The sequence below is a fragment of the Ranitomeya variabilis genome, chromosome 4 (genome assembly GCF_051348905.1).
Source record: "Ranitomeya variabilis isolate aRanVar5 chromosome 4, aRanVar5.hap1, whole genome shotgun sequence".
NCBI lineage: Eukaryota > Metazoa > Chordata > Amphibia > Anura > Dendrobatidae > Ranitomeya > Ranitomeya variabilis.
In genome coordinates, this window is record NC_135235.1 from 649,836,121 (window position 1) to 649,848,892 (window position 12,772).

At 44.7% G+C, this 12,772-nt stretch overlaps 1 protein-coding gene across 1 annotated transcript; it reads left to right on the forward strand.

The window, feature by feature from the left end:
- Window positions 1-1,299: 1,299 nt before the first annotated feature.
- On the forward strand, window positions 1,300-12,772 carry LOC143766188 (gastrula zinc finger protein XlCGF66.1-like). Its single transcript, XM_077253664.1, has 4 exons — window positions 1,300-1,429; window positions 1,559-1,738; window positions 1,821-1,944; window positions 11,696-12,772. Exons 1-4 carry the CDS (start codon window positions 1,352-1,354, stop codon window positions 12,253-12,255), a joined length of 942 nt encoding a protein of 313 aa, XP_077109779.1. The 5' UTR covers window positions 1,300-1,351; the 3' UTR covers window positions 12,256-12,772.

The window sequence follows — 12,772 nt, forward strand, 5'->3', positions numbered from 1 at the left end:
TGCTCAGGAATGGCAGCAGGCTGGTGTGAGTGCTTCTGCACGCACTGTGAGGCGGAGACTCTTTGAGCAAGGCCTGGTTTCAAGGAGGGCAGCAAAGAAGCCACTTCTCTCCAGAAAAAACATCAGGGACCGACTGATATTCTGCGAAAGGTACAGGGAGTGGACTGCTGAGGACTGGGGCAAAGTCATTTTCTCTGATGAATCCCCTTTTCGATTGTTTGGGACATCTGGAAAACAGCTTATTCAGAGAAGAAGAGGTGAGTGCTACCACCAGTCTTGTCTCATGCCAACTGTAAAGCATCCTGAAACCATTCATGTGTGGGGTTGCTTCTCAGCCAAGGGAATCGGCTCACTCATAGTCTTGCCTAAAAACACAGCCATGAATAAAGAATGGTACCAGAATGTCCTCCAAGAGCAACTTCTCCCAACTGTCCAAGAGCAGTTTGATGCCCAACAATGCCTTTTCCAGCATGATGGAGAAACTTGCCATAAAGCAAAGGTGATAACTAAATGGCTCATGGAACAAAACCTAGAGATTTTGGGTCCGTGGCCTGGAAACTCCCCAGATCTTAATCCCATTGAGAACTTGTGGTCAATCATCAAGAGACGGGTGGACAAACAAAAACCAACAAATTCTGGCAAAATGCAAGCATTGATTATGCAAGAATGGACTGCTATCAGTCAGGATTTGGTCCAGAAGTTGATTTAGAGCATGCCAGGGAGAATTGCAGAGGTCTTGAAGAAGATGGGTCAACACTGCAAATATTGACTTGCTGCATTAACTAATTCTAACTGTCAATATAACCTATTGGTACTCATAATATGATTGCAATTATATTTCTGTATGTGATATAAACATCAGACAAACACTAATAAAAACCAGAGGGCAGCAGATCATGTGAAAATATAATTTTGGTGTCATTCTCAAAACTTTTGGCCATGACTGTATATTCTTCACTGCTATCGGCATACTGACGATGCCGATAGGTTTGATATTGAGAGGCAGGTGTGGAAGGGCATATTGCGGCCCATGGACCACTGTTTTCAGCCCTTCAGATGACTCGGCCCACAGGCCAGACTTCAAAAGCCAGAGGGCTGGATGTTGCCCTAGGATGCAATTTCCCCAGGTCTGTTCTAGAGTGACAATGTGCCATTTATGCTGTCAAACAATTTGTGGCCAGAAATTGGCCATAGCGTCTATGTTAAGGTGTGTCAGACTCTGACACATCTTTGTTTTCATAGGAACTGCCTTCGTGTTCCACTTCATGACTTCTGCTAATGTTCTCCCTATTCAGGTTCATACAATAGTGGATCCTCTCAGTGGAGATCTTCTATAATTTACCCATGAAGGATGGCGATGGACAGAGACAAGATGCTGGAAAGGATATTACACCTCACCCTAGAAATCCTCTTCCAGCTTACTGGAGAGGTGAGAGATTCGGATGGCATCACATTGCATTATTCTTATCTATGGGAATAACAGATGGACAGAACTGGATAGGTGAGGACTCTGGAAATGTCTGTAGTGAGATTTATTAATGTGTCTCTCCATAACCAGGATTACACAGTAGTGAAGAAGACTTCTAGTGAGCGCTGTCAGGCCCCTGTGTCTGAGGGATGGGGAAGACCCCTGAGCCCAATCTTGGGGCCTCCACCTCACCCCATGAAACATAAGGACATCAATGACCAGAAGATCCTAGAACTCACCTACAAGATGATTGAGCTGCTGAATGGAGAGGTAACACTGCTGGGAATGCTGGGACATTATACAGTAATGCTATGAAGGGATCGGGGGATGATGGTATCATTGTATGTGTCAGGTTCCCATAAGGTGTCAGGATGTTGCCGTCTATTTCTCCATGGAGGAGTGGGAATATTTAGAAGAACATAAAGATCTGTACAAGGACGTCATGATGGAGGTTCCCCAGCCCCTCACATCACCAGGTAATAACTATGAATAAATATGTGTATATATATTTTAAAATATTTGCTGCACCCATATTCTTTAGACCACAGGTGGGGAACATTTTTTTTCTGCAATGTGCCATTTGGATATTTATGCCATCTTTCGGGGACTATATAAAATTATCAACTAGAAATTTATCCTACTACTAGTACTATATTACAGCTACTATATTTGGTCAAACATGTAATTAACTCATCCCCAATGTGATGGCTGGAGCTGCTTCTCTTTGGTGCGGCTGTGATGTTAGGTAGTATTGATGTTGCTACTCATAACTCCTTTTCCAGGTTTGTGTTGATCTGGAGCACAGATGATGTTTTGAGATAAGTTTCCAAATCTGCAGCAGTAAGTAAGTCGTACCGAACACAGATGTATATTATTACACTGCAGGTCTCCTCACAGTGCAAAATCCATCACTGCTCATGTAACATTTATAGAACTCAAGCAGTGAGAGGTTTGATGTATATATCACATAGGAGACACTGAGACTGCTCATTATACATCAAACAGGAGATACTGAGTCTGCTATATACACATCACATAGGAGAAACAATGAAAGCTGTATACATCACATACGAGACACAGACTGCTGATATAAATCCACATAGGAGACACAGACTGCTGTATACATCACATTGGAGACACTGAGACTGTCATATTTACTTCACAGAAGAGACACCAAGACTGCTCTATACACACCACATAGGAGGCACTGAGGCTGCAGCATATACATTACATAGGAGGCTGCTGAATATACATCACAAATATACCTGAGAAAAAACAGAGTCCAAGTCCAAAATAAGAAGTATATATATACAGTTTTTATTCCACTAAAAAGTCAATACACAATAATATTGTCATTAAACAATCAATAAATAGATGAAACAGCGAGCAAGACTAAAGAAAAACACTGAAAAGTAGACGGTGACAACCCCTACAAGTGTCTGCATGTATTAGATAGTAAAGTGCTAAGAGCTTATAGTAGTAACAATTCTAGGGCCGGGAAGGTTACCTACTGCATAGCAAACATCAACATTTTTTTCCCATATGTATTCTGGCAACCTCTCCTAGTCCCCACGAACTTCTGAAATCGGCGGTTCACATTTCAACTTACTGTATATACTCGTGTATAAGCCAAGTGTGTTTTTCAGCACATTTTTGTGCTGCAAACGCCCCCCCTTATACACGAGTCAATTGTCCCAGAAAGCCGGTGGAGAGGTGGAGCCAGCGGCTTTGGCTAAAGCCTGTGCCGCTGCTACAGAAAAATAAATATTAATTTCTCATATATCGCACACAATGACACCTGCAGCCGCCGGCTTCCAGAAGACATCCTACTCACCCTCCAGCATGCCTTCGCAGCATCTCGTTGGTACTGGCGCCCTCGCAGCATCTCGTTAGTTCCGGCTTCCAGCAGCTCTTCCTGTGCTGAGCGATTACGTGGCACCGCTCATTAAGGTAATTGATATGCACGAGTCTCCACTCCCATAGGCGTGGAGGGAATATTCATTACCTTAATCAGTGATGCCACGTGATCGCTCAGCGCAGGAAGAGCTGCTGGCCCTGGAACGAGGTGCTACGAACGCATGCTGGAGGGTGAGTAGGATGTTTGTTTGTTTTTGTAATAGGAAGCATGCATACAAGGACGGGAGGGGGGAGCCACGCATAGTATGACAGATATGGGGAAGGAGCCACGCATACCACGACAGCTATGGGGGGAGCCACGCATACCAGGGCAGCTATGGGGGAATCCACGCATACCAGGACAGGGATGAGGGAACAATGCATAACCGGCTTATACTCGAGCATAAGCATAAGCTTATCCAGTTTTCCGTGGCAAAATTAGATGCCTCGGCTTATACTCGAGTATATACGGTAATGAGATTTTCAAATTTTGTAATTTTAATTCCCAAATATGTAAATCCCTCTTCTTCCCTCTTAAAGTGAAAATGCTGTAGTATTCTATTCTTTTCCAAAGGTGTAATATTTATGGGGAATATGATAGACTTTGTGGCATTTAATTTGTAATATGAGATTCTGGAAAATTCAGTTAGGGTGTCCATGACGTCCACCAGTGACCCCTCCACACCGGTGAGAGATATTACATCTGCATGCAATCCCACCACATGGTCCATATTTCCCACACGGACACCATGTATGTTTCGATTAGTTCTAGGAGCCTCTGCCAGCGGCTCCATTAGCAAAGCAAAGATAACTGGTGAAAGAGGGCAGGCCTGCAGGGTGCCATTAGACACCGAAAACTAGCTTTTTTATATCTTCCACAAATCCAAACTTATCAAGAACCTCTCCCATATAACTCCAGTGCACTAGTCTCCATTATCTCCAAAAGATCTATTACTCTTCTAGTGCCATCCTTGGCCTGTCTCCCAGGGACAAACCCAACCTGATCAGGTACTATCAGAGTGGGAAGAACTGACATTATTCTTGCCGCCAGGATTTTAGAGAATATTTTTAGATCAGTTTATTAAGGAAATAGGACTAAAATTGCCTGGAGTATTCAGGGGGTTCCCTGGTTTAGGAATGGTTGTAATTACTGCCTCCAGTTTTTCATGGCTTATTGAAGAACTACATTTTCATAAATGTCAAGTTTTAAGGAAGTAAGGAGCTACAGTTTTGACGAAACAATGATAATAGGAGTTAGAAAATCTGTCCGGGCCTGGAGCAGAAGACTACTAAAAAGTAGAACGGATTATTTGTTCTATTTCACTGATGGATAGGGGAGTATTTAGATCACTCAGCTGAGCTGCCGATAATTTGGGGAGCGAGATTCTTTCTAGGAAGTTACTAATTTCCTGTGGATTAGGCTGAACTGTATGAGGATCCTCTTTTAGGCTGTACACTGTGTTCCAAATTATTATGCAAATTATATTTTTCTCAGATTTTCCTAAATGGTCGGTGCAAATGACAGTCAGTCTAATAAAAGTCATCACCCGTTAGAGTATACAACAAATTTTATTCAAGAAACCTCCCTATGATAACTGTATAATCTCCAAAATGTACTGTTCCAAATTATTAGGCACAGTAGAATTTCTAGACATTTGATATGTTTTATAGAACTGAAAGTGCTCATTTGTGGAATTTGCAGCATTAGGAGGTCACATTCACTGAACAAACAAGCTATTTAACTCCAAAACATCCTAACAGGCCAAGTTACATGTTAACATAGGAACCCTTCTTTGATATCACCTTCACAATTCTTGCATCCATTGAACTTGTGAGTTTTTGGAGAGTTTCTGCTTGTATTTCTTTGCATGAAGTCAGAATAGCCTCCCAGAGCTGCTGTTTTGATGTGAACTGCCTCCCACCCTCATAGATCTTTTGCTTGATGATACTCCAAAGGTTCTCTATAGGGTTGAGGTCAGGGGAAAATGGTGGCCACGCCATGAGTTTATCTCCTTTTATGCCCTTAAAAGCCAATGATTCTGAGGTATTCTTTGCAGCATGAGATGGGGCATTGTCATGCATGAAGATGATTTTGTTCCTGAAGGCTTTTTATACCATGGAAGAAAGTTGTAAGTCAGAAACTCTGTACTTTGCAGAGGTCATTTTCACACCTTCAGGAACCTTAAAGTGCCCTACCAGCTGTTTCCCCATTATTCCGGCCCAAAACATGACTCCTCCACCTCCTTGCTGACGTCGCAGCCTTGTTGGGACATGGTGGCCATCCACCAACCATCCACTACTCCATCCATCTGGACCATCCAGGGTTGCTCAACACTCATCAGTAAACAAGACTGTTTGAAAATTAGTCTTCATGTATGTCTGGGCCCACTGCAACTGTTTCTGCTAGTGAACACTGTTTAGGGGTGGACGAATAGTAGGTTTATGCACCACAGCAAGCCTTTGAAGGATTCTACAACTTGAGGTTCGAGGGACTCCAAAGGCACCAGCAACTTCAAATAACTGTTTGCTGCTTTGTAATGGTATTTTGGCAGCTGCTCTCTTAGTCCAATTAATTTGTCTGGCAGAAACCTTCCTCATTATGCCTTTATCTGCATGAACTCTGTCTGTGCTCTGCTTCAGTCACAAATCTTTTCACAGTATGATGATTACTCGTAAGTTTTCGTGAAATATCTAATGTTTTCATACCTTGACCAAGGCATTGCACTATTTAACGCTTTTCGACAGCAGACAGTTGCTTTTTATTTCCCATATTGCTTGAAACCTGTGGCCTGCTTAATAATGTGGAACATCATTTTTAAGTAGTTTTTCTTTAATTAGAATCACATGGAAAACTAATTCTCACATGTGTTTAAGATTGACTTCAGTGATCCATTGAGCCCTGAGACACAATACCATCCACGAGTTTATTTGAAAAACAAAACAACTAAATCTTTATGACACTTAAATCCAATTTGCATAATAATTTGGAACACACTGTATAGTGAATAGTAAAATTGTCTAAATTCTTTGGCAATGTTGATCAAATTTAGTACTTTCTCTGACGCCCATGACGGGTGGCACGGAGAGGGGATCCGCCCACGAAGGACAGGAAACCTATAGATAAAAAGGCGGTACCTCTCTCCCGCATCAGTTGGTTTCCTGTCCTTGATGGGAGACCTATAGAAGTCCTTACCTACAGAGGATGAACGTTGTGGGAGTCCGGGGCCAATCGATCCGATTCAGGCAGCGGGGGTCCCCCTGCCTCAGCAGGTGTGGTGACCCGAGGCGCCACCGCTGGGGCTAGTAGGCCTCTAGGGTGCACGAGGAGAGGTGGCATGGAGTTCGCGGCGACCTCTCCAGGTAAGAAACCGCAGCAGCATCCAAGGGGGGTCCCTCTGTGGATGGGGGGGCGCAGCGTGTGTCTCCCTCCGGAGCGTCAGTCTGCCGGCTGAGAGACCCAGGGGTTCCAGGATTCAGCATACCCGCGCGCGATGCGCGTCGCCATTTTGGGGGCGGAGTTTCCGTCTGCGCGTGCGCTGGATTAGGGCTCATTTCTTCATTTCTCGCGCTGTAATGACAGGGATTGGCCACTGCGCATGCGTGGGATCAGGCGCGCGGCCTCGCGAGTGCGAGCAGCGCTACTGCGCATGCGCAAGTTTGAATAGGTGGTGGGAATCACTGCTATAAAGGGGGAAATGTAACCCAGGTCGGCGCTTCCATGGAGCTTAACCGGCATTCCCCCAACATGAGTGACCTAGGAGCATCACCCCTGTCTAGATCGCTGCAGCAAAAGCGACGGCCGCAAAAAGGACACCCTGATGTAACCGGTAAAGGACGCTCAGGGTCTCTGCATAGCAAGGAGTCCTGTACAAGGGATAAGCTAACGACTGACGCTAATCATCCCCAACCGGTATTTGTGTCCATAAGGTGGTAAGTAATCTTGGTGAAAGTCAGTGATAGTATGGATATATATATAGTTGTCTCTTCTTACTTTAGGGGAAGAAAAGCTTAGGCAAATCTAAGCATAGGATTTGCGCCCTTTGTAGAGAAGATCTTCCTTCTATTTGGGAGAAGAGGCTTTGTAGCGTGTGTGTACAACAGACAGTATCCGAAGGGCTTCCCGGGTTCGCAGCAGACCTCAAAACCCTGATAAAAAATCAGGTGGAAGACACTTTTAGATCTCTAAAAGGGGGTAAAAAGCGAAGGAAGACTAGACACAGCTCTCCATCTCCTAAGTCCAGTGTAAGGCTACGTTCACATTTGCGTTGTGCGCCGCAGCGTCCGCGACGCAACGCACAACGCAAATGTGAACGCATGCACAACGCAGCGTTTTTTGACACATGCGTCCACTTTTGCATGGTTTTGGGCGCAGAAAAAACTGCAACTTGCTGCGTCCTCTGCGCCCTCACGCATGCACCACAGCGACGCATGCATCACAAAACGCAAATGCAACGCATGTCCATGTGCCCCCATGTTAAATATAGGGGTGCATGACGCATGCGGCGACGCTGCGGCGCCCGACGCTGCGGCGCAGAACGCTAATGTGAACGTAGCCTTACAGATAGTGAAGATGTGGGCTCGGATACATCTAACTCCTCCTCTTCATCATCATCATCATCATCTTCTTCCTCTAGGGGTCACAGCTGTTTTCCTCTGGAAGACACGGACAGCCTCATTAAAGCGGTTAGGAGTACTATGGAGCTGGCGGACCCTCACCCTAAAAGATCAGTACAGGACATTCTGTTCGGGGGCCTTGTGCAAAAAAAGAGGAGAGCCTTTCCTCTTAACGAGAGAATATCAGCATTGATTAAAAGAGTGGAAAAAGCACTCGTCTATGTGACAACCATCTTGAACATCGAGACAATGTTATCCCTTCCGCAGCCTCCTTTGATTCCTCTTCTGTGACCACCATCTCACCATCTCCTCCTGCAGGCTATTCAAAGTCTGCTCCAGCATATAAATGACCGAAATAGTGAGGCTGATGACTGCGTCGTCATCGCTAACCATCTTAGTAGCCATTTCAAAACTGTGCAGAAGGGTGTAGAGGTCCTTAATCTGTGCCCACTCTGTAAACGTACCGCGTTGGCCCAGGCTATACGACATGACATACTGTCAGGGCTCATTGCTGCTGCCACAGTCGCTGCAACACGTGCACATTGCATATCAACCTGTTAACTGACATGGACAAAGACCTCTGTATCGATGTAAGTCGGTGAGCAGAGGGGTGCGAATGGTGGAAATGAGCACACAGCTTACGTCCTTTCTGGAGCAGGTCACCCAGGCCAGGATAGTGGCTGAGAAAATGCTGCACCACCAGGTTGAGGACGTGAGCCATGCAAGGCACGTGTGTGGGCTTGCCCTGGAATAGAACCACCTCCAGGTTCACACCATTATCGGACATGGCCTTCCCTGGATGCAGGTTCAGCTGAGATAGCTATTGATTAAATTCAGCCTGGAGAGCTGTCCACAACTCTTCAGCTGTATGACTGCGATCTCCAAAGCACATCAATTTTTAGACTGCCTGAATGGGGTGAGCCCAGGCTGCGCAGTACGGAGGTGGTTGGGGTTCACTATGCACTGTAGGAACACAAGTGAAGGCAGAGGTTGAGGGGGCAGTTGGAGGCCCTAGAGGAGATAGAGGAGGCAGAAGCAGTGAAGGAAGTGTTAAATCTAGAGGCTTGGCCTGCAAGCCCTGGGGATTCCAAGAGTTGTGCAGCAGTACCTGTCCCCACAGCCACCAGAGTCACCCAGTGCCCAGTCAGCGAGATGTAGCGCCATTGGCTATGCTTACTCGTCCAAGTGTCTGGTGAAATGCACCCTGGCAGACATTTTGTCAAGGAACAGGTGATGTTGTCTGCTACATGCTGATTTAGCGCAGGCACAGCTTATTTTTAGAAAAATAATGGCGACTGGGTAATTGGTACTCAGGGACTGAGAAAGCCATCAGCTTTCGGAAACAGTCGGTATCCACCAGGCGGAAAGGCAGCATTTCTGTGGCCAACAAATTGTAGATGGTAGAGTTCAGCCTCTTAGCTTTGTCATGTGTAGGAGGAAACAGTCTTTTCCGTTACCACAACTGGGGAACTGTGGGCTCGCTGCAGTGCTGTGAGAGGGTGGAGTATGGTGAACCGCACCAACAGCTGGACCGTGAGAGAGGTGCAGGCGGAGATGTTACTGTGGATTGAGAAACTTGTGGTGTAATTGTTTTTTCTGAGATCGGTCAAAAACAGCAGGCATGTCCACTTCGTTACAGCTGAAGGCGGCCTTTCAGTCAGCGTGACTCGATTGGGTAAAGAACCCGAGGTTCTACAGTCAAAGACCTGCGTCTCAATAGTTGGCACGGTAACAGAGGAGGAGGAAGCAGCAGATGCGATTGATGGGGCGGCTGATGGTGGTTGATGTCCGCCAGTCTGCATTTTTGCGCAGTGGGATTCCCGAACTAAAGCATGTTGTTTGTGCATGTGAAGGTTCATACACTTAGTAGTCAAATTATTGCAGTTTTTACCGACTTTTTTTTTTTTTTTCTTTTTGCAAAGTTGGCAGATTACATGAGTTGGCTCATCCTTTGCAGTGTCAAAAAAGGCCCAGGCTAAGCAACCCTTGCCACCACTGCGAGCTGCAGACCCGCGGACACTGCTGGTCAGAGGCACAGTTGTGGCTGAAGATGTATTGCTCGCTGTGGCTGCATCACTACGTGTCTGCGACGGACAGGGCAACGTAACCTCGTCTTCCTCCTCAGATGACCTATTCAGCTGTGTGCCTCTATGTTCATGCCAACAGGGATCTAACACCTCATTATCATCCTCTGTGCTATCACATTCCTGGCCATTGGAATCACTCCTCTTCTTGCCCTGACAGCACAGTACAGTCCAAGTGAGCCTCAGATATCTGAGTCTCATCAGGATCGCCACCCCCAGGGGTTATTGTATGTTGACGATGGTCAGGATGCTGTTGGGACTGTACTTCTTTGTGCTCCTGATCCAAGCTAAAGAAATTTTGGGCATCGGTGCAGATTTCCTCATCTTGACTCTGCAAAGCTTTTGAGTACACTTCTGATGAACATGGCATAGAATGTGTGAACAGCTCTTCAGAATCACCCATCTCTGGTTCCGTGCAGTCAGTTGAACGTTTGGATATTTGGGACGCGGGGGGAAGCAAGGGGAATTTGGGTGCCACATCTGTGGACTGTACTGGGTGTGATGTTGAGGTGAAGGAAGAGGAGGAAAGGCAACTTGAAGCTGCACTTGCCATCCACTCAAGTACATGCTCTTTCTGGGCATCATCGACAAGGCGTACCGCTGTGCGGCTGCCAAAGAAAGGTAGTGGTATAGCCTGTCCAGTAACATAAGTTGTCAGTTATCTTTGCATAGGACGTGACGTTGCTTCACTAGTGCTTTCACCAACATTACCACCGACCCCACGTACACCTTGAACACCAAGCCTAATTCCCCTTCCCCCACGGCCTTGCTTTTTCCCAGTCATGTTGCTCAGATAGTGTAGGAGCACAGTAGGGTAGGAGCACAGTATTAACAACCAAAAATTAGATTTTAAACTCTGCACCACCACTGCAAACAGCTGAATTTCAGCGACAGTAAATTCAAAGTTAGAATATGGGGTGCTGTATCATGTTAGTCTCAGAAAAAAGATTTTTTCTTTGGACCAAGGATCAGCTTTTTAAACTGAGGTCCGTTACTGTATGATGTTAATAGCAGAAGTATTTTTTTGGACCAAGGATCAGGCCACACACTAGATGCTACAAACACACTAGATGCTACAAACTATTTTTAAACTCGGGTCTCTTACTGTATGATGTTAATAACAGAAGTATTTGTTTGTGGCCTATGTATCAGGCTTCTATAACACACTAGATGTTACAAACTATTTTTCAAGTCACAATCTGGATGGCTGAATGAAAGATGCAAGAGTCTGTCTGGATCCCAGAAACTCACTCAGCTTTTACACACACACACTGATTACAAGCAAACAGGTCACAGGTGAGGATGTTACCTTTAGTAGCCATTCAAACCCATTTGTGTCAACTTTTGTGCATGTTATCAGGCCAAAATCACCAGGGTATGTGAACTTTTGAGAAGGGTCAGTTGGATGTTTTGGGTTGTCATTATCATTTAAAAAGAGGAAACAGTAGTTTGACAATAAATGGCACCCAACCACTAACCACGAGTGGAGAAAAAGTTTTGGTGTTATCATTCATATTTTTTGAAGAAAGCCAAGAAAGCAAAAATTCTGCCGGGGTATGAAAAACTTTTGAGCACAACTGTATATAATTTGTATAACCAAAATGTAAAAATCTCTCAATTTTATTTTTGCTAGGTGATCACATAAGAAGCTCAAAAAAACATGTGATATCTAAAGATTTTACAGGCGATGATCATGATGTCACACAAAATACACATGAACAGCAAGTCATTATCCCATCTATAACCTCTGCCCCTCACACAACATATGAATTATCTTACCCTGTCCAACTGGTCTTCATTCCCGATTCATTACAGACTGTTAACCAGATAAAAAATGAAAGTAAGGATGTTGACCATCAAAGAATTCAAGTGGGAGAAACTTCATATTCATTTTCTCAAAATCAGAAATGCGTTCCAAAGACAAGTTACACAGTGGAGAAGTCATACTCCTGTTCCGAATGTGGGAAATGTTTTAAACAGAAATCAGATCTAGTTAACCATGAGAGAATTCACACAGGGGAGAAGCCATATTTATGTTTAGAATGTAACAGATCTTTCAACCAGAAAACACATCTTAACAGACACCAGAAAATTCACACAGGGGAGAAGCCATATTCATGCTTTAAATGTGAGATGCGTTTTACTCAGAAATCAAATATGGCTCAGCATCTGAAAGTTCACAAAGAGAAGTAACCAATCTCTTTCTAGTACACATTTGTCTTAGGGCTCCTTTTCACTTGCGAGAAATACGTGCGAGTCTCTCAGGTTAAAACCAAGCTCTGGCGCCGGCACTCCAGAGCGGAGCGTGCGGCTGCATAGCAATACATGGAGCTGCACGCTCCGCTCCCAAGTGCCGGCGCCAGAGCTTGGTTTTAACATGCGAGACTCGCACGTATTTTTCGCAAGTGAAAAGGAGCCCTTATTGGCAAAAAAAAAAGCCCTCACATGGCCATATTGATGGAAAAATAAAGTTATGGCTCTGGGAAAAGAGGAGCAAAAAATGAAAATGCAAAAACAAAATTACCTTTGGTCATTAAGGGGTTAAATAATTAAAAATTGTTTGCAATTACCAATTAAAGTCGTTATTCCAAATTACAAATATCACTGAGAAAACACACCTACACATAAGCCAGGTATATAGAATTGTAAACATTTTTGGCTATAATTGCATTTCAAACTTCTTTTTGCAAATCATTAATAAATGTTGTTG

Coding starts and splice junctions, on each gene's coding strand:
- LOC143766188 (XM_077253664.1), top strand. CDS start 1,352: ATGGCGATGGACAGAGACAAGATGCTGGAAAGGATATTACACCTCACC. Junction 1,430..1,558: donor TCTTCCAGCTTACTGGAGAG/GTGAGAGATTCG, acceptor CTCCATAACCAG/GATTACACAGTAGTGAAGAA. Junction 1,945..11,695: donor CCAGCCCCTCACATCACCAG/GTAATAACTATG, acceptor TATTTTTGCTAG/GTGATCACATAAGAAGCTCA.